The sequence below is a fragment of the Mandrillus leucophaeus genome, unplaced genomic scaffold, assembly GCF_000951045.1.
Source record: "Mandrillus leucophaeus isolate KB7577 unplaced genomic scaffold, Mleu.le_1.0 Scaffold714, whole genome shotgun sequence".
Lineage (NCBI taxonomy): Eukaryota > Metazoa > Chordata > Mammalia > Primates > Cercopithecidae > Mandrillus > Mandrillus leucophaeus.
This window is the reverse complement of record NW_012107742.1, coordinates 765,728-792,527: the sequence shown is the minus strand read 5'-3', so window position 1 is coordinate 792,527 and position 26,800 is coordinate 765,728. Positions and strand designations below refer to the sequence as shown.

The following is a 26,800-nucleotide window of genomic DNA, read 5'->3' as shown; positions in this document are numbered from 1 at the left end:
TGAACTCCTGACCTCAAGTGATCTGCCTGCCTTAGCCTCCCAAAGTGCTGGGATTACAGGCATAAGCCACCACACCCAGCCTCCATCCTGAGAATTTCTGATTCATTAGTCTAGGATAGAGCCTAAGAATCTGCATTTCTAACAAGTTTCCGGGTATTGTTGGTGTTGCTGCTCCTTTGAGAACCATTGTCTAAACCAAGGTTCTCCAACTAAGCCTCATTGCCTTAGTGGTTTCCCCTACCTAACTAATCTTTCGCTGTTTAGTCCCAGATCCCCTGGGGTCTTGAGAAACTATAATGTTATCTTCTGCAGTGCTGTGTGTTTTGAAATTTTCTGAACTTTTCTGAAAATAGTTCAGAAAATTTCAAAACTTTTCAAAATTTTGAAAATTTCAAAATTTCCCACTCTAAAACTAATGTACTGTTGCCTTAGGTAAGGCCTGAGATCCCCTGAAATGTAGAAAGAGGAGCTGGAAGAACCAATGACAGATAACAAAGCAGCCTGGCCTACTGAAGCCAGACCAGTTCCCTCACAGACAGAGGCAGTCCTTTTATAACCTCTGGGATTGCCTCTAGGAACTGATCACAAGAGGGCATTCATTAAAACCACTTCAGGGCATTCGTATTCCTGAAGTTAAAAAGAGCTGTAACATGAGCGACTGGCCCTTTAATGTCCCTCCCCACCCCCAAACACATTCTTCCATCTGAAGAAGAGGCTGCAACCGTATTCCCTGCATTCCCAATTTAGCTAATTTTCTCTCTCTGCTCAGTCTCAAGGGAAGCTGAAAGGAAATAAGAAAGCCTATGGTCCGGGTCTGCTCACACAAAGGGGAGGCTAGAGAAAGGGGCCAGTAATCAGGATTAACCAATTTAATGCCTGATTTGTTTATGCCGCAGAAAACATCACTTGGTGATGCCCTTGTTGATCCCTTCAGAGTGTGGCATCTTTATCTTAGGCTTTTGCAGACTGTGAAAATAAATGAACAGTTTCTCAACAAAGCAAAAGAATTCATCAGTGAGGCCGGGCACAGGGGCTCACGCCTGTAATCCCAGCACTTTGGGAGGCCAAGGTGAGTGGATCACGAGGTTGGGAGATTGAGACTATCCTGGCTAACACGGTGAAACCCATCTCTACTAAAAACACAAAAAATTAGCCAGGTTTGGGGGCACACGCCTGTAGTCCCAGCTACTCAGGAGGCTGAGGCAGGAGAATCCCTCAAACCCAGGAGGCGGTGGTTGCTGTGAGCGGATATCGTGCCACTGCACTCCAGCCTGGGGGACAGAGTGAGACTCTGTCTCAAAAAAAAAAAAAAAATTAGACATTTATTAACTATATGTCAAGCACTATGCTCAGTTCTTTTTTCTCCTTTAGTCATAGTAACTCAATAAAACAGGTGTTATTACTATTGCTACACCCAATTTACAGAAAGGGTAATTAAGAAAATATGAATTCAGGCAGTTTGTCTATGCTCACTCAGCAAGTAAGCTTGGGATTAGAATTCAACCCAAATCTGACTCGAAATCATAATCTTAATCTTTATGCCATATTCCCTCCAAGCAGTGCAGAACATGTATTGAGTCTTAAAAGCCTAAAAGTACCAGAAAGACGGGGAGAAAGTAGAGAATCCCTTTAACTTTACATCATTGATGCAGAGGTATGTATTGAAAAGTATGATTAGGTTGCCACGGAGTAGCTGGAAGATGTAATGGACTATCCAGCATAGTCCATGAAGACTGTGACTCATGTGTCAGCAGCCAGGCACAGTTCTGGATAAAATGGGTTATACAAGAGGGGCTGGGACAGTAAAAAAGGGAACAAGGAGATCCCCTCCTCTATCTCTGTAAAAAAGATAGGTTCTTAACATTTTTTGAATCTGAAAGAGGGACCTGGCCAGATGTATGAAATATCAATACATGGTTCCTGATCCACATTTACCTAGGAATACACATCAACCAGCATCACCACTGGGAGGGAGAATGTATTCAAAGTTAGTTTTTGGCTCACCAGGTCGACCTACAATGCCTCCATAAGAGCAAGAAAAACTGAAACAAAGGCAAGGTAGAAAGTCATGATTTCACGTGGCTTCTTTGGGAAATTCTCACCTTCCCAGATGCTTCCACATCCTGCAACACTTGGCAATCTAAAACCACTTCCTCCTCCATCATGTCTTCACTCCGTCATTGGCATTGAGGGTACAGATTTGTCAATGAACTATTTTGTGTTCTTTCCCTTGCAATCTGGCAATATTAGCTCTCTAATGAATTGCTTCAACTTGTATATTTTTTGGACAAATGTGACTTTTAGTTGAATTGTGCAACATCCATAAATAGCAAATCCTGGCTGATTAGAATCAATGAACGCCCTTAGAGTTGCCAGCAAAAAATGGGCCCTTAGCTGCATGTTACTTAATAATTTGAAAGGCATCTGATTATTTTGGGGAAAAAACCTTTTACACACACATTCTATGTCATCTGTTATGTATGTAGATATGTATTTGAATTTGAATGGATTCTTGCAAGCCAGCCATGTTATGAATATAAGTGCCAGATATACTTGGATTTGAAACTAAACACATTTGGGTTTGAATCCTACCCTCTGCCACTCACAAGCTATGTGAACTTGGGTATATTGTTTAATCTCTCTGTCTCTGCAGTTTCTCGTATGTAGAATAGATATAATAAATCCCTTGCAAGCTTGACTTAAAGAAAAAATGAGACCACACATACAATGTACTTGGCACAGTATCAAGGCATATTATGGCTTAATAATTAGTAACTACTATTATCATCATGATGTTCTATTAATAGAGGATTAGAGTAGACATATTTTGTGTCTCTACCAACACTTAATCTTCCCTTTCTGAAAACTGCCACAGCTATGGGCCTCCAAAGCCATATTTCTATTACATGACCCTGCTTTAGTGATAGGGCAAGAATAAGGATACCAAGGAAATGTGAGTTTAAGCAATTTTCCTATACTCACCCAGTCATTAGGTTTTTTACACAACTTGGCAGGTTCTCTTTCCTGAAAGTTTGGATTAGGAAAGCGTCCCTATTATTCCTCTAAAGTAAGAAATTGTGAGGCGATCATGTTTGGCAACATGCATGCCAAGGCACTAAAAGTCAGTCTGCAGAATGTTGTTGATGTGCAGAGAGAAGCAGATTAACTTTGACTTGAACTCAAAACAATGCCTTGGTTCTGATAACTTTCCACTCCCATGAGAAACCATCTTCCTTCCTTCCTCTTCTTTCCTTCCTTCCTTCCTTCCTTCCTTCTCTTTCTTTCCTACTTTTTCTCTTTCTTTCCTTACTACTTTGGGTGGGTTTCCATAGTCTTCAACCAAAAGATCTTTGTTAACAGTGTCATCTCTGTGCATAAGGCCACCAGATCTTCTCAGCATGACTTGGATGGCCTAAGCATTTGAAAGGTACCTGATTTAAACAAACAAACAAATCCCAAAAACTTCATACACACACACACACGTGCACACTTTTCTTATGTTATCCTTTTTCAACTCCTGAAAAGCATTAGGTATAAAATCAAAATAATCATATATGTAAGGAAATCACGTATGTACGGAAAAAAGGGAAGAACAAAAAGATAAAAGAAAAAGAGCCATCAACATTCCTGATTTTACAAAAATAGGTCATCTGATCACTTTCTAGAACCCAAGAAAGAATGGAGAGACCCCCAGCTCTTTACCTGGTGTTGCACTGGATACTGTTGGCCACTGCTGATCAGGCCCTCCTGGACCAGCCCGTAGAATGCCAGCCTCCTCTAGGTGCACAGAGCTGAATAAACACACAGACCCAGATAACAGTTAGATCATAAATGCTTTCCCAGCTCTTCTTCCACCCTCAGAAATTGCTTACATCTATGAAGACAGGGCTGCAGCTAACACATTCTGCTCATGCTTGAACTGAAGCAATTATTGCTGAGCAGTCATCCTGCATAAACTGCAGAAGCACTGCTGACTTACTGCCTGCCTGCTATACTATTCCAGGAATACACATGTTCTATCTTTATGGCAATTTTGTTTCTTATTAATGCCATGTAGTGCTCACTAAATCTAACAGGAAGCCCATCAGAGGACTAAGCCATTTTAACATCTCGATGCTGAAGCAGATGAGGAGGGCTTGTTCTCAAAAGCTCCAAGACTCTCCTGTAGGTTCTCTTGTTCTCGGGTTCTCTATTCTAAAGAAGAAAACACACTAAAATTATTTTCTGATAATTGGAGTATTGTTCCAATTTGGCTATCCAATTAATTCTTAACCTTATTTTCTATTTTACTCTTTCTATATCTTTTAGGCATAGATGACCCACCCTGTATTTCCTGAGACTAGAGAAACCTGATCACCACCACTCACAGATCTCAGTTCAGAAGAGACTAATTCAGCATAAAACATTGCTGGGAGTGAGACACAAAATGGGAGACCTTTAGAGGCAAGCAGAGATAGAACATAAACTGTTCAAGAGAAAAGAGAACAAGGTGCAGTATTCATTTATGTATGTCTAATACTAACACATATTAATCTCTCAAATATTTGTTGGATGGATGAATGAATGAATGAATGAATGATGGAAGGAAGAAAGGAAGGAAGAAATAAGTGGGATCCTAAGAGAAAATGTCCAAGAAAATCCTCATCAAAATTAGAGGACCCTTTAATTTAATTTAATTTAATTTAATTTAATTTAATTTAATTTAATTTTGAGACAAAGCCTCACTCTGTCACTCAGGCTGGAGTACAGTGGCGGGATCTCAGCTCACTGCAACCTTGGCCTCCCAGGTTCAAGCAATTCTCCTGCCTCAGCCCTCCAAGTAGCTGGGACTACAGGCACCCGCCACCATGCCTGGCTCATTTTTGTATTTTTAGTAGAGACGGGGTTTCACTATATTGACCAGTGATCATTTGTTTCTTCGTCCTTCCCATTTGGTTTCCAAAGACATTTGCAAATAATGAATCTTTTATTTGGCCCCATGGCATGGATACTAGATCACCTCCAGAAATAATGGTAGTTAATCAATTACTGTCAGAGAGACAAAGTAGAGAGAGCAAAATTATATTTAATCTGAGTCTTAGACTAATGCTGTTACTCTAGGTTAATTTAAAGTAAGCTAGGTTTGGTCTCCAGATATCCAATAAAAGCCCTTTACATGGCTCATCCTCTGAAGAACCCATGTCATTGATAACAATAAGATAGCAACAGATGGGAAAGATGAGGACACTCTAATAGGCATGAACATGAACAACAACAGTAATCAGTTATTGAGGGTAATAGGATGTAACAGTCAATGTGAGATTAAAAAAAAAAAAAACAAGGTAGACAACATGTATGTAAATACATTGTACAATGTACCCAAGTCTCAAAGCATGAGTATTAATTATTGTTTTTAAAGGAGGAAAAGAAAGCATAGGTAGAGAGGGATGAAGGAGGTTGAAATTACTTCCCTGTAGAAATTTTGATGGGAGAAAATACACAGCGGCCTGTTTCTGTGATTTTTACAGAGGACTCTATATTCCAGCACTTGATAAGCATTTGGCACTGACCATTTGCAATCTTTCAAGGAAAAGACACAGGGACAAAAAAATTGCATTTTCCTGGCAAAGTACCTGAAGCTTTTTAGTTTTGACAGCTGCTTCTGGTCTATGGAGACACAGTTTATCTGAGCCATACCAAGTTAAGGTTACTTCTGAGTGAACGAGGAGGGAAATACATACCTGTGCATGCCTGCTCTCAGGGAAGCAGAGTAACGCCAGTCAGGGTTGGGCTGTCGTGGCTGCAAAATCACAAAGAGAGTTTTCTGTTAAAATGACAAGACAATGCTCTCCCGGGGATGCTGTTAAAATTAAATATTTCCGGGCATCTAAAAAAAGTACTGAATGAGCCATTTCACGCGTAACTCTATGATAATATCTATATACATAGCACTTTAGAAGAAAATTAGTTCATCAGAGTCCTTACACAGATTAGATACCCTGGAAGACCAGATTTAATAATCTTGTAAAGGTCAGCTTTGGCTTTGCCTTGCCCAATACACATCTGTGTTCTTAAAACACTACGGGAAGAACAGTCTGTTTTGAGAAAGGAAAAGCTTTCATTGCTTTTGCCCTCAAGTGCCCCATTCCCAATTCAGTATCACAGCTATAACAGGGCACATGGCTACACAAGTTCTGCTGGCCTGGCTGGACTGCAGAGGACTGCAATCTGCTGCTGGCTTTGCAGACTGCAGCATATTTGACCCAGGGCGGATGTGCCCAGTCATAACCCCAGCAACTGATAACAGCCTCTTTGCTGATTGAAGAGGGATAGCAGGGAGAGGAAAACAAACTACTGCAGAGTTTGACCTTGTTTTGCTACCTAATCCTTTTCATAAACTTGTACTTGTTCCTGCTCCTTCCTGAGTGCTTTCCCTCCTCACTGAATCACTGTTCACTAAGCTCTGATTGTTTAACAGGGAGTAGCTGAAATCCAAGAAAAACCTGTTATATTTTGCAACAGTTGTGTATTGGAAAGATCTGTTGCCCTCTCTCTACAAACTGTCAGTCTGAAGGGGGAGAACAAAGAGGAAAATATAGGCACCCAAAGACTTAAAGACTGTTGGGGGAGTTACGCGCTGGTTAGAAGCTACTCAGAAATCACTGAGACATCATCAGTCATCATCACTGTCTTGTATCAGTAAGCAAAAATGTCACTGTGAAAAACTTGTGACACTCCTCTAGATGTGTTTTCATGGGTGGAGATTAAGGTGGCCCTGTCACTGAATATTGAGGTATAGCTGAATGAAAAAATGGGGGATAAAAGTTGTATTTTGTATTTTCCTCTACATTATACTTACCATATTTGGTAGAAACAAAGCCATAGTAACATCAATAGACCATTCCAACCTACCAATAATTCTTATTCCTATCATTCATATAGTTCCTTCAAGGGATGCAAAGTATTTAATAAACACATTTCTTCATAACACCCAGGAGAGAAATGATCACCATCTCAATTTTCAGACAGATTTGTGAATGGCTACATGATATTTGGTATTCAGAGAATTAGTCAAAGTCAAGGCCCAGAAAAAGTTACAACTCTGGGACAATTTACCTCAATGGTCCTCACACACTTACTGCTCTCTCTATTCTACCAATCTGCTAGCAAGATACGCATATGCAAGCTGCTTCCTCCTTTGTTTTTGAGTTCACAAAATGCTATGGATATTCCATATAACATAGCATAAAATTATCTACAGACCAAAGGAGTTTCCATTATCTACTAGCAGTGTTAGAGGGAACAAGAGAAAATGTTTGCAAATCATCTTATAAACCTGGAAATATGACTGAAATACTTTTTATCAATCAATCATCATCACCATCTCTCCCCTCGCCATCAGGAGCACTATCGTTAGCTTGTCAGCTGAGAGAACCTTTCTTCAAGAAAGACTGTAACATCTGCTGAGAAATGTTGCCAATTTTTCCATGATTGGGTAACATTCATGATGAAAATTGCTGCAACTTGATCTTTGGAATGAAATCATCAAACTCATTTTGCTGAAAGGCACAGTTCTAGCAGGACTGACCAGGAAACTCAGTTCATTATACAATCTCACTTCCCCAATGACACATTTAATTTGTCATGCTGCTATTTTCTATACTAGTCCATCAGCAACAATATCCTTCTCAGATTCATTTGCCAAAATCACAGTAAGATTTCTTATGGCAATAAGATCAGGCAGGGAAAAGGAAAGGAAGAAAGCATATAATATGTTTTAAGTAGCTACACAGTACTAGATTTTGCACTTTATTACATACTGTTGCATGTATCCTAATTCTTTCTTTGTCAGTAAACTCTATGAAAGGGATTATATCTGTTTTACTCATTAGACACATGCATATCTTCAGATATTCAAAAAAGCATAGCTATATAGTCAGAGTCTAGCAGGCTTCTGGCATTTGGGAGGTTTTTAAAATGTGTTTAAATAAATGAACTATAATGCATAAGTCAACATTATTGTACTTAAATTGCAAAAATGAGACATCTGAACTTTAGAGAGATTAAATTACTTGCCTGATTGCTGAGTTCAGCTGACAGTCATGTTTAGGTCCCCTTAACACAAAAGTCTGTGTTTTACTTCATTTATTTATTTGTTCATTTATTTATTTATTTTTGAGACAGGGTCCTACTCTGCCATTTAGGCTGGTGTGCAGTGGTGCGATCTCGGCTGCCTGCAACCTCTGCCTCCAGGGTTCAAGCAATTCTTCTTCCTCAGTCTCCCTAGAAGCTGGGATTACAGGCACCTGCACCTACCACTGTACCTGGCTAAATTTTGAATTTTTAGTAGAGATGGGGTTTCACCATGTTGGCCAGGCTGGTCTTGAACACCTGACCTCAGGCAATCCACCCTCCTCGGCCTCCCAAAGTTCTGGGATTACAGGCTTCAGCCACTGTGCCCAGCCAAAAGTCTGTGTTTTAAATAAATTTACATGAAATTACATATATTTTTCTTCTTTCTCTTTTTTACTTCTGAGTTTTCAGGATATTGATTTAAAACAACACAAAACTAAAAGTAAAAAAAATGTACATGAGTTTCATCCAGAACTTGATTAAACTTGGAAAAATTCAAGTTGAAAGGTTGACTACTGATATATCTGACACAGTAAGACATATATTACTATCACAATTTCAATCATAGTTGAAATAACTGTGATTGTTTAGTTCTTTAATACTTAGATGGTACCTCCCAGGACTATGCTTACTTTCTATTGGTAAAGAATTCCAATATGTCCTATTGCTTCAAAGGTTAGTCTTTTGGTAGAATAATGGTCACAAAACTCCATATGTAGAAAAATTCAATTAGGTAGTCCATATGGGTGATGTAGTATTACTGAAGAATAAGAATACACTTCAGTTCCTATTAAAATTATAAAAAAAGATTTAATTTATCTTGTAATGATATTATTTGTGATTTATAACATAGGATATTTGAGCTACGGAAGGATGAATCACTTCTTCTAAGATTTAAAGTAAAATAAGTTTAAAATACCCTATTTTATTAATAAACTCACACAACTACTCCATGAAATAATATGCTATCTTCGTACCATGGAAATCCATGCGGAAGACATCAATAAATTGCCCTCTGGGACATAAGACTGCATATAATATCTCCTTTTCCTTCCTAATAGAACTCTACTAAGAATATATCCACTGCAGATTTTTCATAGTGCTATTTTGTGAACATTGATATAAACTGATAGGCAGAATTCCAAGATGGCCCCAAGATCCCTATATTCTGGTGTGCACACCCTGAATAATCTCCAAGACTGTGATTGTGATGGATCTTATTCCCATGATTACATTATGTTATGTAGCACAGTTGGCTTTAAGAAAGGCAGATCATCCGGATGGAACTGACATAATCACATGAGCTCTTTAAATCTGGGTCTAGAGGTCAGAGACAGAAATCAGAGAGATCTGAAGCATAAGAGGGATTCCATGTGAGGGAAGATTCTCCAGTGCCAGCCCTAAAGATGGGGCAGACCACGCACGGGACAGGAGTCCTGAGTCCTCAGTTCTCTAGGAACTGAGAGTGATCCCAGGCCAATAGTAAGTAGGAAAACAGAGATCTCAGTCCCCAAGCAACTGCAGTCTGCAATCTGAAGAGCTCAATAGTGGATTCTTACTAAGAGCCTGCAAAAGAGAACACAGCCCAGCTGTGTTCATTTCAGCCTTGAGAATACCTGAGCAGACAACTCAGCCACATGGTACAGGACTGTGACATAACAAATAGATGGTGTTTTAAAACAATTACTTGTGGTAATTGGTTACAAAGCACCAGAAAAGGGATACATAGTCTGTTGCTCATTAAGGCAAAAGGGAATATAACATTCAAAATAATCATTATGTTGCATATTGGTCTTCTAGTATATCAAAATGAGGGCTGGGTACAGTGGCTCACACCTGTAATCCCAGCACTTTGGGAAGCCAAGGCGGAGAGATCACTTGAGGTCAGGAGTTCGAGACCAGCCTGACCAACATGGTGAAACCCAAAAATACAAAATTAGCCAGGCATGATGGCGCATGCCTGTAATCTCAGCTACTTGGGAGGTTGAGGCAGGAGAATCGCTTGAACCCTGGAGGCAGAGGTTGCAGTGAGCCAAGATCATGCCATTGCACTCCAGCCTGGGCAACAAGAGCAAAACTCCATCTCAAGAAACTAAAATAAAATAAAACAAAAAGGTAATACATTTGAGAATTCTGGGTGGAATACTTTCCTCTGAATGTAGTCATTTAAAATCCTAATTTACAGGAGCAGGAAAGTAAAATAAACATAACTTTAGAACATACCTAATGGGTTCCAGTACAACAGAAAGTGCTAGGTCTGTTTAGTTCTGGATGCATAGCCTGCCAGCACAGCAGCTACTCTCTCACTCACAGTTGTATCTCCTCGGAGCCCAGAGTTCTGACCCTGGAAGGCCAGAAAGGAACTGGTGGTGCTTATAAGACAAGGAACTAAGATTTCTCTTTACCTTTGCAGTGCTGGATATTCCTTTGCATTTGTCAAGTTAAAATTCTTGAAAGAAAAACCCTTGTATAATTTTCAGGTTAGCAGATTTAAAACAAAAGAATCCTTTTGACCTTTAATTTTTGAAGTCATGGTTATAGATTATACTGCTCCAAATATTATATGAATAAGCTAAATTTATAGTCATATTATCATATGCACAAAACATTGATCCAGGTGAAGTTCTGTAAAAACCACATTTGAAGAAACCTGTAAAACGCCATCATATTCAGCTAAACCTCTGGGTTTGGTGACAGGAATCGTTCCTCAAACATTTGCAAATTGACATTATTCTGACCTCTCATTGAGAGCAAAAATTGGTAGGCAACCAAGGTAAGTATCTAGAACTGACTTTGCTATTCTGTCAAGTAGACAGTATGCCAATAGGCAACATATAATATGCCAGGCTGTGTCCCTGCAGAGTGTTCTGAGTTAGACCAGATGCCCATGTGATGGCTCACTCCTGGGTCAGAAGGAAACAGTAGGCCAATGACATTCAAGCTACAATGAATAGATTTCTTCTTCAGTCAGAATGTGTACCAGATAAAGAGACAGAGAAGAGCTCAGCCATAATTCCATCTGGCTCAGCAGTCTGTACAAAAACTGAGGAAGGAGGTAATTGAAATAAATTATTGTATCTTCAGACCAAAGAAAACAAACTTTTTCTCAGAAGAACAGTCCTATGACCGATATGAAGTTTGCAAACTAAAACAGCCCCAGTCATTATGAAGTGACTACCAGAGGATGAAAAACTGGAGTGGAAGTTCATAGATATGATTTCTTTGTCTATTCTGACCATTGTACAATTTTTATAAATTCACTACCACGTCACTTTACACTGAGTGTAAACTCTGTTCCAGGATAGAGTCATCAGTTAGAAAAGTGAGTGCTGGGGGAAATAAACTGAAAGAAAAATTAACTCTTTCAGGTCACTATATCTGGAATTAGGGTGAATACGCACACATAGTGGCAGAAATAACTGAAGATTTGGTGACTACACATTGCTTTAAAATAAGTGAAAGTGAACGCAAACTTAACTCATCTCTGCTACTCTTTTGTAATTTGTACATGTTGTGCCAACTGGGCCCACTGATACGCTATTGGACAAATCTACTAGAGCACTCAAAGTGACTCATTAGCAATCACAACACCACGACCACAAAAGCACAGAATCTACCTTAAGATTTGGTTTCCTTTGCCGGGCATGGTGGCTCACACCTGTAATCCCAGCACTTTGGGAGGCCAAGGCAGGTAGATCACAAGGTCAAGAGATTGAGACCATCTTGGCCAACATGGTGAAACCCCATCTCTACTAAAAATACAAAAATTAGCAGGGCGTAGTGGCGCGTGCCTGTAATCTCAGCTACTCAGGAGGCTGAGGCAGGAGAATCGCTTTAACCCAGGAGGTGGAGGTTGCAGTGAGCCAGGATTACGCCACTGCACTCCAGTCTGGCAACAGAGTGAGACTCCATTTCAAAAAAAAAAAAAAAAAAATTTTTGGTTTCTTTTTATGGAGACTCTGAAGGGAGTGCCAACCAAATTCAGTATCAATTTCAGAAATTTCCAAAGAGAAATTCTGCCCTACTGCCAAATAGTTACTTCAGAATCCTCACTGCATAAGTGATTCATGAAATGAGCTCACTGGGGGTAAAATCTACCAGCAGATTAGAGTCTGGGGTTAAATGCTGATGTTTAATAAGCACCAAGAGAAAAATCAGTGAAATAATAGAAACAAAAGATCTTAACAGGCTTTGCCAATAGTGAAGCAAGTAAATAAATACAAATATATTAACGGCATGTGCAACATAGTGAGACCCCATCTCTTCCAAAAAACAAACAAACAAAAACCACTAAAAACTAGTCAGACACGGTGGCGCACATCTATGGTCCAAGCTACTCAGGAGGCTGAGGTGTGAGGAATGCTTGAGACCAGGAGGTCAAGGCTGCAGTGAGCCATATTCACGCCACTATACTCCAGCCTGGGTGACAGGCCAAAACTTTGTCTCAAAAAAAAAAAAAAATAGTAGTAACTCACTGATATGCCCATTTGTTACCTGCTTCTATGTAAGAAATTACTGTTTCTCCAAAAGCAATTAATACATATGACTAGGTGAATTAGTGATAACTTAAATGCCTGAATATCCCATATCAAAGGGAATATAAACACTGGAACTTCTGTCTACTCATAGCATTGAAAAAAAGTTTTTGGAGTCAGATGGATACAACTTAAAATAACACTAGCAATGTGACTGTGTATATTACCTAACCTCCCTGAGCTTATTTCCTCATATGCTAGATTTTAACAAATATTTAATGCATCACTTACAGGTAATGAAATCATATATATATTCAATATTATAATATTCAATATACTGAATAATCTTGAATATTCAAGATTCAATAATATGAGATATATGTGTGTATATATGTATGATATACATATATCTATATAGCAGGGTGGTTAGTGAGTACAAATTCCCTTACTCTTCCTCTCTAATTCCCATCTACTTTTAAGGTAGGCACATGGTACCAATTGTACCCCAGGACTCTCCTGCCATCTGTAGTAACCAGGTAGGAAAAAAAGAAAGCCCAACATGGGAATTTAACAGGTTGATCCAGCAATGACGACTTTCAGAACTGAGTGACTTTTGTTCCCATCTTGCCACACTATAACAGTGTGACTCACTCTCTCCCTATAATTGCAAACATTTCTGGAGCTGTAGATCTTGGGGCTCTTCACTGGATTTCCAAAAGTGCCTGGCAGAAATTTGCCTTTATTAAAAATCATGCATTTTCCTGGCAAAATCTCCCCAAAGCAAGCAATTTCTGAAATAATTTTCACCCTAGATTAAATGTTTGTGTACGAAAGTACATATTAACATACCGGTCAGTGTGAGACAGAAATAGTTTATATATCAAATTGCCCCAAGCTTTAAGTCAGGAGAGGGAGGGTAACAGTGTCTTTCCTCTGAACTTCCAGCTCACAGCTGGTGGCAAAGCTGAGCCTGGCCTGACTTGTTCACGCCTCTTTACCACCTGCAGCCCACTCCAATCCCAAAGGGCTTCACGGGAATTTGTTAAGCAAATGTCTACAGCAACCTTATTTAAAGCTAAACCCTTTTAATGCTACGATCTAAAAAATTCTGGAAACTCTTTGATTTTTTCCCCCGTTTTTCTTAATCTGCAATCTGCCTCCTGTGGTTACTCAGCATTGACTAACACCAGGCACTTCTGATAAATGAATAAATCTATCAGAAATGTCAATGAGAAAAATCTACTCTTAATCAGGAATGGGAACTTTTGTGCCTGTGCATTAAATTCCTCAAGATTACCATGAACTTCAAATGCAACAATATGGACATTACTAAAAATACAGCAATATGTCAATGAAAATATATTGCAAAAAATAGGGGAGAGACAAATATTGTTCACACATTGTATAGTAGCTCTAAAAGCCCTTTCTACAAAGTAGATATTTGGAAAGGTAACAATTCATCACTATTAATGGGACAAAATTTTGGCTTTTGAAATCCAAGTTTTAAGTATCACAAAGCATATCTCTGTTATTTCAAGCATACATGCGGAGACAAACACACCACACAAACACACACTATATAATCATGTACTTTCTAATAATTTATGTACATTCTTCGTAATAATAAACAAGCTGGCCTTATATCTACCTAAAACTCAAAACTAGTGCATATACTAACACCTGACTGTACACTTTACTGTAGGGTAAGCCATCCACTTTCCAAGCCAGCCTTTTGAAGCCATAGCAAATCAAATTTTAGATTCAGAAAATGAATGTATGCTATGGAAGTACTGTCATTTAACTTAAAGACATGAAGGACTTGAAAAGGCTACTTTACATCTCATCAAAACCATAGAAACTGTCAACAGAAAATCAGAAGATTACAGGCTGCATTTAAGCTAAATTCAGGGAAATCCTCTTACAATGAATTCAGAGTATGCCAAGAAAGGTGGCTATAGAGAGAATTCTTTTTCCCTTCTCTTCCTCCTAATCCCAGCTTGTCTTGGTCTTCACCATCCCCCCACACCCCTAATCCACTCATTCTAATACCTCCCTGGCCCAACCAGACAAATTGGTACTTAATCTCTCTGCCTTACCATCATCCACTCCCTCTGACAGCTCCCTACAGAAGAGTTGCCACATCATACAGCCAAAGCAAACTTTAGCTTCAGTATGATGTCTAAATATTACAGCTTTATCACCTGTGACATGCATTTCCAGAGGATCTTATCACATAGGTTCAGTGAAAGTACCAGAAATATTAATTTCCACTATAGATAGTCCAGAGTATAAACAGAGACAGCATACAGTGGTGACTATGACAGCCCCTAGAGGCCTCAGAGCTTTTTAAGAAACATCACTCCTATAGGATTTCGAAAGAAAAATTTCCCTGTAGATGATACAGCAGAGGCCATTTCTCCTTGGGTCTCATAATGTTACTCCCTAAAACATAATCCCTATTCCAAGGCCTGTTCTGTTTCTCTACAAATCTGTCCTTAGCATTAAATGTTAAGACTAATCCTCACTTCTCAAACAATTTTATGGACAAGTCTTCATGCCTCTGAAAATGGAAAATAAAACAATTCTTTAGTGCTGTTTTTCTAGAGAGGAAATAGTAGATGATGATCAAAGTGTGGATACTATATATACTCAGTTTACCAGATAACTCTTGCCACTGTTAATGACTCAATAAAGCCAACCACAGGTTATTGGGGGATATGCGACAAATGCATGAGTTTGTAGAAGACTCCCTTACCACTATCTCACCTCATTTTGAGAAATAGCCTCGTTTTTGAGAATAATCAGGTTCCCAGCACTCTGACCACTTTGGCCTGTGAGGTTCCTGCTGTCAGTCACTGCTGCTTGGGCTCCCGAAGGCCCTGGTCCTGTTTGGGCCCCTGTATTGTAAAACATGAAAGTGTCACTCCCTGAGCCTGCTGTCAGACAGGCCTTGTAGCAGTAGGTCTTGGTGAGGGAGCCATTCCCTCGAACTTCAATGAAGTGAGGCTGCACTTTGAGGCCATGCGGTATCCTGGCATCAATATTGTTGTTGGCCTGTTTGTAAAGTTCTGCAGGGCACCTCTCCCTTACTCCACAGAAGCCTCCACAGCATGCAGTGCCATACGCAGTGTAGCGGTAGCACTTGATGATGCTCAAAATGATGATTGTCAAAAGAAATATAAAAGACACTGTGCTTAATGCTATTATTAGATAAAGGGTAATTTCAGAATATGTCCGAGGGCTCTTAACATGTCTCTGAGTGTCAGGGAGGATTTTGGAAACCCTATCCACCACAGCTACTGTAATGGCCACAGAGGCTGATAGTGATGGCTCTCCATTATCTCGGACCACCACGGTCAGGTTGAAAGTGCTACCACTCTCATCTCCCATCTTCCTGGTAGTCCTAATTTCTCCTGTGTGCAGTTCTACTTTAAAGAGGTCCAGGTCAGAAGTCTGGGCTAGATGGTAAAAAAGCCAAGCATTTTGCCCAGAGTCTGAGTCCATGGCTATGACTTTGGTGACCAGGTAGCCAGCAGGGGCTGTTCGAGGCACCATCTCAAAGGCTGCTGACGAGTTCGTTGAGGTAGGGTACAGAATGTGAGGGGCATGGTCATTCATGTCCACCACATACACGTTGGCAGTCACAGTGCTGCTCAGTGGTGGACTCCCCTTGTCCTGAGCCTCCACAGTCACAAAGAACTCCCGAAACTTCTCATAGTCAAAGGAGTTGACAGCATAAAGGCTGCCACTGGCACTGTTAATGGAGACATAGGAGGTGACTGGCAGCCCTTGAATCTCCCTCTCCAGAAGGGAGTAGGTCACCTCTGCATTCTCCTTTTCATCTGGGTCTGTGGCTTGCACAGTACAGAGCAACACACCTGGCAAATTGTTCTCCTGTATGTAGATGGAATAGGAGTCCTCCAGGAAGCTTGGTGGATTGTCATTGATGTCAGAGATCTCAACCTTCAGTGTCCGCTGGGATGTGAGCTGTGGTATTCCCCCATCAGTGGCTGTCACCGTGATGTTGTAGACAGCCACCCGCTCTCGGTCCAGCGGGCCACTCACCACCAGTGTATAGGAGTTTCCAAAGCCATTCAGTCGGAAAGGGAGTGTGGCCTCCAGACCCAGGCTCACTTTCCGGTTGGGGCCTGAGTCTTGGTCATTGACACTGAGAACGGCTACAATGGTGTTGGGTGTAGCATTCTCAGGCACTGGGCTATACAGGTCCGTGAGCACCACCTCTGGGGCATTGTCATTCACGTCCACGATGTCCACCAGCACCTTGCAGTGACCTGCCATGGGCACTGGACCCCGGTCAGTCGCCTGCACATAGATCTGGTAGGAGGAGGCTTCCTCATAATCCAGCCCCCCAATTACTCGCACTTCCCCAGTACTGGCATCTATGCTGAAGAGCTGCCTCTCCCGGTCCGAAGTGTAGCTGCTCAAGGAGTACCTGAGCTCACCATTGGAGCCCTCATCCGGGTCTGAGGCATTCAGCTTCACCACCAGTGTGCCTGGGGGCGAGTCCTCCCGTAGCTGGACGCGATAAGTGGACTGGTCAAAGGCAGGAGAGTTGTCGTTAGTGTCCAGGACACGCACAGAGATCTGTGCCGTACCCGAGCGGGCTGGGATGCCCCCATCCACGGCTGTGAGAACCAGGTGGTGCAAGGCTGCCTGTTCCCGGTCTAGGCCCTTGCGCAGCACCAGCTCAAGCACTTTACTGTTCTCCTGCAGGGGCTTAAGGTCCAGCTCGAAGTGCTCGCTGGGGCTGAGCTCGTAGGTCTGTACTGAGTTGGCGCCCACGTCTGGGTCCTGCGCACTCTCTATGTGAAAGCGCGCTCCAGGAGCCACCGATTCGCTTACCTGAAGCTGGTAATTGGGCCGCGGGAAACGCGGTGAGTTGTCGTTGATGTCCAATATTTCCACCTCAACGGCGCTCACCGCCACAGGGTTGTGCGCCAGCACTTCCAAGCTGAGCAGGCAGCGAGGCCGCTGCTCACAGAGCGCCTCCCGATCAATGCGCTCGTTGACGAAGAGCGCTCCACTAGTCAGGTCCAGTTCCAGGTATCGCGGACTGGGCGCACCCAGATGGTTGATGCGCAAGCAACCCGGCCCCAAGCGCCGCAGCTCGAGCCCCAGCGCGCGAGCCACGTTGCCCACGAGCGCGCCGGGTGTCTGCTCCTCTGGCACGGAGTATCGCAGCTGGGAGGCCGCTGGGCCCGGTAGCAGCAGCAGCAACAGCAGCCGGAGAGGCAGTAGCAGCAGCCAGGGCATGGGCCGCCGGAGCCGTGAATGCTCTGTCGCCGCAGGTCTGGTGCCCGCCTGCTCCATAGCCACTGGCCGCGGCGGAGGCAGCCGGGCAGGGCCGGAGGCGGCAGCTTCCCCAGCCGTGCTCCACGCCCGGGCCCCGCCTCCGCTCGTGCCACCCTGAGCCCGCTCCCCCACCGCTCACGCGCTAGCAAACGCCTGGGGCCGCTCCCTCCGTAGGCCCTCCCAAGGGCTCCTGGCCCCACCGCCCTCGCTGATTCCCCATATTCCAGCTCCTCCGCTCGCCTCCGAATCGCTCAACCCGGCTCGGCTTCCTGCTGCTGCTGCCGCTACCGCTCCAGGGGGAGGGAAAAGGAAGCAGAAGGGGAGACGGAGGGGGAGAGGGAAGGGGAGGAGGGCTCAGCAAGTCCTGCTCTGATTCCGCGCCCAAGTGGCGGACAGCGAACCCGGACTGCTCAGCCTCTCCAATCCCATCTCCTTCACCCTGGACCTGCCGGATCTCAGCGGACCGCAGGAACACGGCCACTCCCTTTCTCCCTACCCCCACTGTCCAGTTCATCCAGTCTCCACCGTCTCTCCCCTGCTTAACGGGTCTTTAAGGAGATTAGTCTGGGAAAAGCGGTCAAGCCCCTAGAAGTCTGGCTATCAGCTCCCCAGGAAAAGATTTCCAAGCGCAATTCAGGAAAATAAACTAAGGGGCCTTAGCTAAGTGTGGGCACCCAGGTGGCGGATCTAACATTAAAAGGAAACAACGCAGGGGGAGGCGCTCTGGGGTTACTGGCGATGGGAACTATTCAACTGACTCCCACATCTTCCCTGGACACTCTTAAGTACTGCAGAAAGTGCTCAACTCCTAGGGCAAAAGAAGGGGGATGGCAAATGCTGCCCTCTTTCCGAGAGCAAGCCTAAAACCAGCATCCTGGGATCCAAGACTCAATTCTGCTGTCGGCCAAGTGGCCCTTACTTTCAGTGTGTGCCTTGGCAAATAACCAATATTTTAAAAAACAGTCTCCATGAAGCTGTAGGCAAATCTGTTATTTGACCCATTTTGGCGATAGTGGGGAAAATCTGGTAAAATTTTTAAAGAGATTCTTCTCTCAAGCTTTTTCTAATCTTGCTTCAAATCTTATTTATCATCCAAGACATTTTCTTTCAAGAGTGATTTAAAATTTTTTCTTTAATGGATAACAATGCCTTCAAGAGTCTGCAAAACCATTAAATCAAGAGAGTTACTGTTGATCTCCTAAGCCAGGCTGGAATTTGGATTCCATTAATGCTTTGCAGTTAAAAAAACAAACAAACAAACAAAAAAATCTGCTGTCATTAAGCAAAATGTGGGAATCTGGGATTTATCTTACAATAACCAGCAATTTCAATGACTGCAGCTTATCTTCCTTAAATATAAGACTCCTTAGACTTCTGTTCTTCTGTGTCCTTAAGATTCCTTTTGTACTGCTATAGAGGCAACGCAGAGACAACAAATTCACTTCAGTAAAAGAGAAGGCAGAAGGATCAGAGGAAATCTTTCCATGCTGTGTCATTGCCTCTGCTGCTCGGTTCTGAATATTCAGTCTTCCCAGGTTCTCACGTTTCTTCCACAGAAATTTGAAATCTATTGCCTCATGTGCAAAAAAAAGCACTCACTAAAACGTCCTTTCTCTTCATCTCCCAGTATTTCTCTCATCCATAGATCTTCCTCTATGGGTCATTTTCTAGCTATGGACTGGAACAGTCAGTGTGAGACCTGACATTTGGCATGCTTCCCTCCTAGAGGGGACGATTAAAGGAGCCAAGGTTGTGATTCTGACACCAGGAGTTCAAAGGCCTGAACTAGCACATCCCTTCGTTCCACCGACCAAGCACACTCGCTGTCAATGCTCCACTACCTAGCCGATTTTATTCCAGAGAAACGCCCAGCTTCCTCCTATCACTGTTGCTTCTTATTTGTCCTCTTTGTTTCCTCAAGGGTACAGAGTAGGAAGCAATTTTCATCAAAATCTATTCCTGTCTCCTTTCTTGGGTCTCTGGCTTCTTCCTCTTCTTTCTGCCTCCTCCCCAAACATCCCTACAATAATTCTGTCTCAGTTTGCTGTGGTAATTTGATCTCAGAGGCCTTAATCTCTCAAGTGCACAAATTGTGGACCTGGCCTATGTCCTCACCCATTACTTACTTCTGAAAATAAATGGCTTATAAGTGGAATCAAGTTGTAAGTTGTCAGAAAAAGTGATCTTTCCTCCCCTCATCTCCTCCCAGCCCTCCGAGTCGCTGCCATCTCTGCCCACAGCTCAGAGACCTGGCCGCTGGGTATTGACCAGGCATAGACCTGTGACTGTGGAAAGATCATAGGCACTTAAGGAAGAGATTACAGTGGCAGAGGCTTGGTGATTTTTTAATGGAAGCCCCCAAATGTCATGTCTCAGGAGAAAAAACAGGACTGTCCTTTCAGCACTCTTGTCATCTTGCAGCAAGGACACCTGCCAGGTTGTCCATTTTGCTGTTTTAGGCCCTATGGGTATTTAGCTCCAACTAGAATTTACTGCCTTAATTATCGAGGAGGCAAACATAAAGCCAACACAATCAGCCTTCTTTTGAAAGACATTGTACTAAAGAGATGGTATACTCTATTTGGCACTATAATGATTTCGTTCCTCACACCATTATACTGAGGCTCCTGCCAACCTTACTAGTTGTTAGAATGTGATTGCTCAGACTGTGGTTAATTACCCTTTCTACAAATATTAACGCTAATGCCTTGACCACACCATTATGCATTCCTCTTCTTAGACCTTCAAGAACTCCCTATTAAAAAGTAGAACACAGTAATTAGGAACATAGACTTTGGAGTCAGTCACACTCCTGTCAGTGACTAACTGTGTGGCTATGGACATGTTACTTAACCTAAGCTTCACTTTACTCAATTGAATTAAGGAAAACAATAGTAAGCAAAACTCATAGGGTTATTTTTACGATTACATGAGAAAATGTATGTAAAGCAATTTGCACAGTAGTTAAGTACATTATTGTTGTTGCTGTTGTCATGAAATGCAACAATTCATTACCATCAGATAAAACCTTAGTTGGCAGTCTGTATGTAGCATGGCCCTTTGGATATCAAACACAGATAAGCACTTTTAACTATGCCATATAGGAAATCAACCAGATGACCATGAAGGGGAAGATGCGTATTCAACAAAGTTAAACTTTCCCAATTACTTCTAGAATTATATCGTACATTTTGAGAACAAAACCAAAAAACAGCCCCTTTTTATATCACTAAGTAAATGGGACTTCTGTTATGAGAACTCCTTCAAGAGATTTGTTTCCTCACAAGAGATTTACCTTTTTAGAAAACATAGAAATACTTTGTATGTATGCAACAGAGTATGAAGTTAGTTCCTAAACATGCTGTAATCTACAGCACCCAGTATGGAGCTTGGCACAGAGGTGCTCAATTAATGTTCTTTGAAAATAACTAAATTTACAAATTTATCTGTGTAATTCTAATACAAACAGCTTCTTATTTTCTCTCCTGCTTTTAAAATCTTACATACATTTCAAGATCCCGATGAAAACCTACCTAATCCATGAAACAGTGTCTACTCTAAACACAAGTTTTTTTTCATTTTCACAGTCTACAGCATATCTCTGTAAGATGGCATGTGTCATTTTTAAATTCATCCAAATAATTTAATATTATCTCTTTAATTATAAGCAACCTAAAAGCAGGAGCCATGTCTTACATTTCTGTCTCCTTTGCAATGTAGAAACCCTTATAGACTCTCAATAAATGTTAATTGCTTCATTTTCTTCAGATCTTATTTTTAGTAAACTCAAGAAAAGCTGCTACAGAAAAATTTCCTATATAGGGAGAGAGCATATCTTATGGAGAGGAGGTTGAGAATCTGAAATGATTTCACTATGGATTTCTTCCTTTAAAATTGTCAAATGAAGATATGAAACAAAGTATTTCAAACCTGGAGAACTGAATCCCACTGATAAAGTTTCTGGACCCTAAGAAAGGCTCTGTCAAAAAGTAATACTTTTTCTACTTTACCTTAAAATTATAAATTATAAAATAAAAGTGTTCCTTCTAATAACTAACAAGAAAAGTGACATGATTAGATAGGACATTGTGTTCACTTATCCCCATGCTAGACAAGAACTTTGAAATCGTATTCCTCAGTTGTCTCTTTTAATTATGTTTGTTAAATACATCTATCATGAGATCATAGGGCACAGGAGCAAAACCAGTTATAACACAACAGAATTAAACCTACAGGAAAAATGCTGGCACTCAGTAAACTCTCCTAACTCATATAAATTATTCTTTATTATTAACACCATTACAGATCATTTTACTTTTGGAAACCAAATGATCTGGAGTCTTTTGGCCACAGGACAAAAAACACGTTCATTAGTTTGATCAGGTTTGGGGCTGATCATTATAAGAGTATCTGTCAAATTGGGAAGGATCTAGTTTTCATTTTTTAATGTATGTATTTATGTTGCTCTACAAACTGAGCACAAGTAACATAATAAAAGACAGACAAATGGTCATCTCTAATGTTTAGAGTTGTCCAAAGTAGTTTTAAAAATTCCATCTTGTTAAAAACGAATAGGATTCCTAATCTTCATGCATCCCCAGAAGGAAAATACTTTCCAATATGAGTATAGCGAATATTTACAGATAAAACATCCAGTGGATGGGAAGATGCAAACGTTTTCACATAACTTGATGGCTAAATTTTTTCACATCTCCCTTCCTCCAGAAGAAATACATCAGTCAAATATTTGGCATTAACAACTGGCTTTTAGGGGGAGATCCTCTACGTTTTTAGTTCTAAAAAACTAATATATTATTGATAGTTGACTGAGGTGTCTGAAAATTGCTTAGAATAGACAAAGAGATTCAAGCCATAAGAGATTCAAGCTATCTTTGGATAAGTAACAACAAAAAGGGAGAGACAGGTTTGGGGCAGATTGTGTAACATTAACAGATAAAATCAAACTAGCCAGTATTGGGGGGAGCCTTACTTCTTTATCAGTATTCTCAATTGAGATGGCCTAACAAGAATCATAGAATATTAAAGGTTGAGGTTTTTTTAAATTATAAAATTCTTTGTCATTGAAGAAAATGGTTAAGTAAAACTTGAACCTCAAGATCAATAAGGAGATAGGAAGCATAAACATGATATAAGTGGCCGGGCGTGGTGGCTCACGCCTGTAATCCCTTTGGGAGGCCGAGGCCGAGGTCAGGAGATTGAGACCATCCTGGCTAATACGATGAAACCCCGTCTCTACCAAAAAATACCAAAAAATTAGCTGGGTGTGGTGGTGGGTGCCTGTAGTCCCAGCTACTCAGGAGGCTGAGAATGGCGTGAACCCAAGAGGCAGAGCTTGCAGTGAGCTGAGATCATGCCCCTGCACTGCAGCCTGGGCAACAGAGTGAGACTCCATCTCGGGGGGAAAAAAAAAAAAAGATATAAGTAAGTCAAGTATCTGTGGCCAGATAAATGATCTTCCAAGGCACTGAAAGAACTTACAGATGTGACTAGAGAACCCAATTTCCTATCTTTTAAAAAGTGCCATTAAGCTTGATATAAATTCCTTTGAAACTCTAATAGTACTAAAGTGATTGTTTATGAGCACTTAGAAATGAAGGCATTCATACTAAGGACTACTTTGGCTTAATTAAAAACTAGTAACTTCAAACTAACCACATAGACTTGAGATTGTTTTTCATGTGGACATTTTAGATTTTCATTTACTAGAATCATTGCCAAAATAAATGCTTATCAAAACAAAATTTTAAAAAAGGAATGCTGCAGGAACAGTCGATCTAGAATTCGTGGAGACATTAAACAAAGTCTCCCAATATACTCTTGTGGAGAAGATAAAGAAAGAAAGGCAGCTGCAAGACAGTGTAGTTAGGTGATTTTGTAATTGTTTAAATAACATGCCAAAAGTGTTTATTAACGGAATATTCAACCTAGAAGAAGAATTCTAATGGGGGCTACAGGGATCCACTCTTGGTCTCTCAAGAAACAGAGTCTAGTAAATCTTGTTCTTGAACCTCAAGAAACAGAGCCTTGGTAAAAAGAGGCTTCCTGGAGCTTCTGATAAATTCCATCACCATTTTGGGACCCAGTTTCTTCATCAATACCAACCTCATTAGGGTCCTGAGAGGAGTACATGAGGTTAGATACGTACTGAAATAATATGCCAACTCTTAAGTGCCAAGGCATTAGGATGCAAGGGGGTTGGGTGACCAAAAAGTCAACAATTACTTGATACTCTAGATACCCCATTCGACATTTTATTAATGACTCAAAACAAGGAGGTAGCAAGTGTCCGTGCCAGTCTAGTAGCAAGTTGAGCATTTTTGGAACAAGAAATGCAACTGCCTAGGTTAAGCTGTTTCTAATTCACTAAACTTAGTACCAATTTTCTACCTGAAACTCAAGATATGCCCCAAATTCATTAGTGTGTATTTCAGCTAATTTCTGGCTTATAGTTGCCATTAAACCTGTTCCAAGTTTCCATTCATCACTTGGGACCTCTTATTTTAATAGAAAACCTTGTTTGGCCCTATTTCTCCTCTGTAACTCTTGGGATTTTAGCCACAGACTGAAATAAGATGATGAGTATTTGGCACTAAAGAACATCCTCATTCCCAAGTAGGTTTTAGCCAAAGCACTCATTGATTTGGATAGGGGTTTTAAAAATATATTTCAAAAACACATTAGATATTGTTGAAGTACCTTGAATTTGAACTGTTTTCCAACTGTTTTCCTAAGCTTAGTCTATGTGAAGGCTACAGTTTCTCTTTCCTATACCCATTATGTTTGCTGCTTGGAACAAACAAACCTACACCTCTGTGTAAGAAGGATTACTTCTCAAAATTATCCATACATATATCTAGAGTATCAAGTAATTGTTGACTTTTTGGTCACCCCCCCACCCCGGTGCATCCTAATGTCTTGGCACTTAAGAATTGGCATATTATCACAAGGTCAGGAGATCGAGACCACGGTGAAACCCCGTCTCTACTAAAAATACAAAAAAAAAAAAAAAAAAAAAGAATTAGCCGGGCGCGGTGGCGGGCGCCTGTAGTCCCAGCTACTCAGGAGGCTGAGGCAGGAGAATGGCGTGAACCCCGGAGGGGGAGCTTGCAGTGAGCCGAGATCGCGCCACTGCACTCCAGCCTGGGCGGCAGAGCGAGACTCCGTCTCAAAAAAAAAAAAAAAAAAAAAGAATTGGCATATTATTTCAGTACATATCTAACCTCATGTACTCCTCACAGGACCCTAATGAGATTGGTATTGATGAAGAAACTGGGCCCCAGAAAGGTGACGGAGTTTATCAGAAGCTCCAGAAAGCTTCTTTTTACTATGCTCTGTTTCTTGAGATTCTGAAATAACATCTGACCACTACACATGCAACCCCTAACTTAAGAACTGTATTATCAGTCTCAAGCTATTAATGTCTAAGTATTTCATAATGAATACTATTATTCCCACAACTACAAGTTTCTTTCTCTTTTAGAAACTTCAACTAAATCTTCTGTACATGTTTTTAATAATAAACAGCCGGTACTTAACAAAATCGTGATGCAAAATAGATTTGTACTTCATATCCGAACTTCTTTCAGTACCATCTTCCTCCTACCTACGATATTCTGCCTAAGTAATGGGGCTTTACAAATGGCTTTGATTTTTCTGATATAAATCCTACTCGTGTATTCCTTGATAGATTTTGCTACAAAATTCCTTTAGCAGTTACAGGCATAATACATTATAATGTGGGTAAAATATAAATCCTCTAAATTAGCCATGTTAATATACACTGTTCTTATTGAACATTAAAATATACTTTAAGGCATTTTGATGAGATAATGTTACCTAAAAATTTTCCCTTTCAGAGCTCATTTTATTGAAATTATTTAGAAATGATTTACAAATTCTTCAATTTTGCTTCTGTGTTTTTTCTCTCTTTTTTCTATCACAAGCAAAAAAAAAGCACATTATACTTGGCTGATAGAATTGAAACAAAAAATCTGGTACTGATTCTATTTATACAGCATCTCTGAATTAATGACCTTAAAGATCTTAAAATTTTTTAGTTTGATCCATATATAACAATATGCCTTGATTGATGCCAACTTCAACTTTTCAGCACAAAATAGAAAAAAATACACAAATTCTCAGATCAATCAACACTTTATCTTAATTTGTGACTTTTTTTTTGAGACAGGGTCTCACTCGGTTGTCCCGTTGGAGTGCAGTAGCATAATCACAACTTATAGCAGCCTCAACCACCGGGCTCAGTGATGCTCCCACCTCAGCCTCCTGGGTAGCTGGGACTACAGTCATGCACTACCATGCCCAGATAATTTTTGTATTTTTTGTAAAGACAGCATTTCACCATGTTGCCCAGGCTGGTCCTGAACTCCTGGGGTCAAACAATCTGTCCACTTTGGCCTCCCAAAGTGGGCTCAGCTCGCCCACCTTCACACCCCTGCTGAATGTCCAAAACCAAGGATAATATTGAATTCTATATATACTACATTTTTCCCATACATACATACCCATGATAAAGCTTAATTTATAAATTAGGTACAGTAAAAGATTAACAACAATAACTAATAATAAAATAGAACAATTATAATAATGTACTATAATATTATTACAGGTGTGAGCCACCACACCCAGGCTGACTTTTCTATATCTATTATACATCTATTGGTCAATTCTTTTATAAACCCATTAAATCATTCTAGTGACTGATAACTTTAAGATATAAAAATTAAAACAGAATGGTTTGGTAATTTACTAGAAATAGAAAGTTGATTTCAAACAGAAATGGGTAAAAATCTCACTTTCTCTCTTTCCAATTCAGTGTTACATCTATTATAACAGAGTTGTCACTCTAGGATATTCAATAT

General features: G+C 40.8%; 1 protein-coding gene across 1 annotated transcript in view; it reads right to left on the bottom strand.

Annotated features, from left to right (window-relative positions):
* Positions 1–26,800, bottom strand: part of LOC105528395 (protocadherin alpha-13) — a 130,576-nt gene that overhangs the window by 25,996 nt on the left and 77,780 nt on the right. Inside the window, exons 6-8 of the mRNA XM_011965124.1 lie at positions 11,643–11,665; positions 5,721–5,779; positions 3,703–3,791 (exon numbers count right to left, since the gene is read on the bottom strand). Of these exons, the coding sequence (XP_011820514.1) occupies positions 3,703–3,791; positions 5,721–5,779; positions 11,643–11,665 (171 nt within the window). The remainder of the gene's footprint in view (positions 1–3,702; positions 3,792–5,720; positions 5,780–11,642; positions 11,666–26,800) is intronic.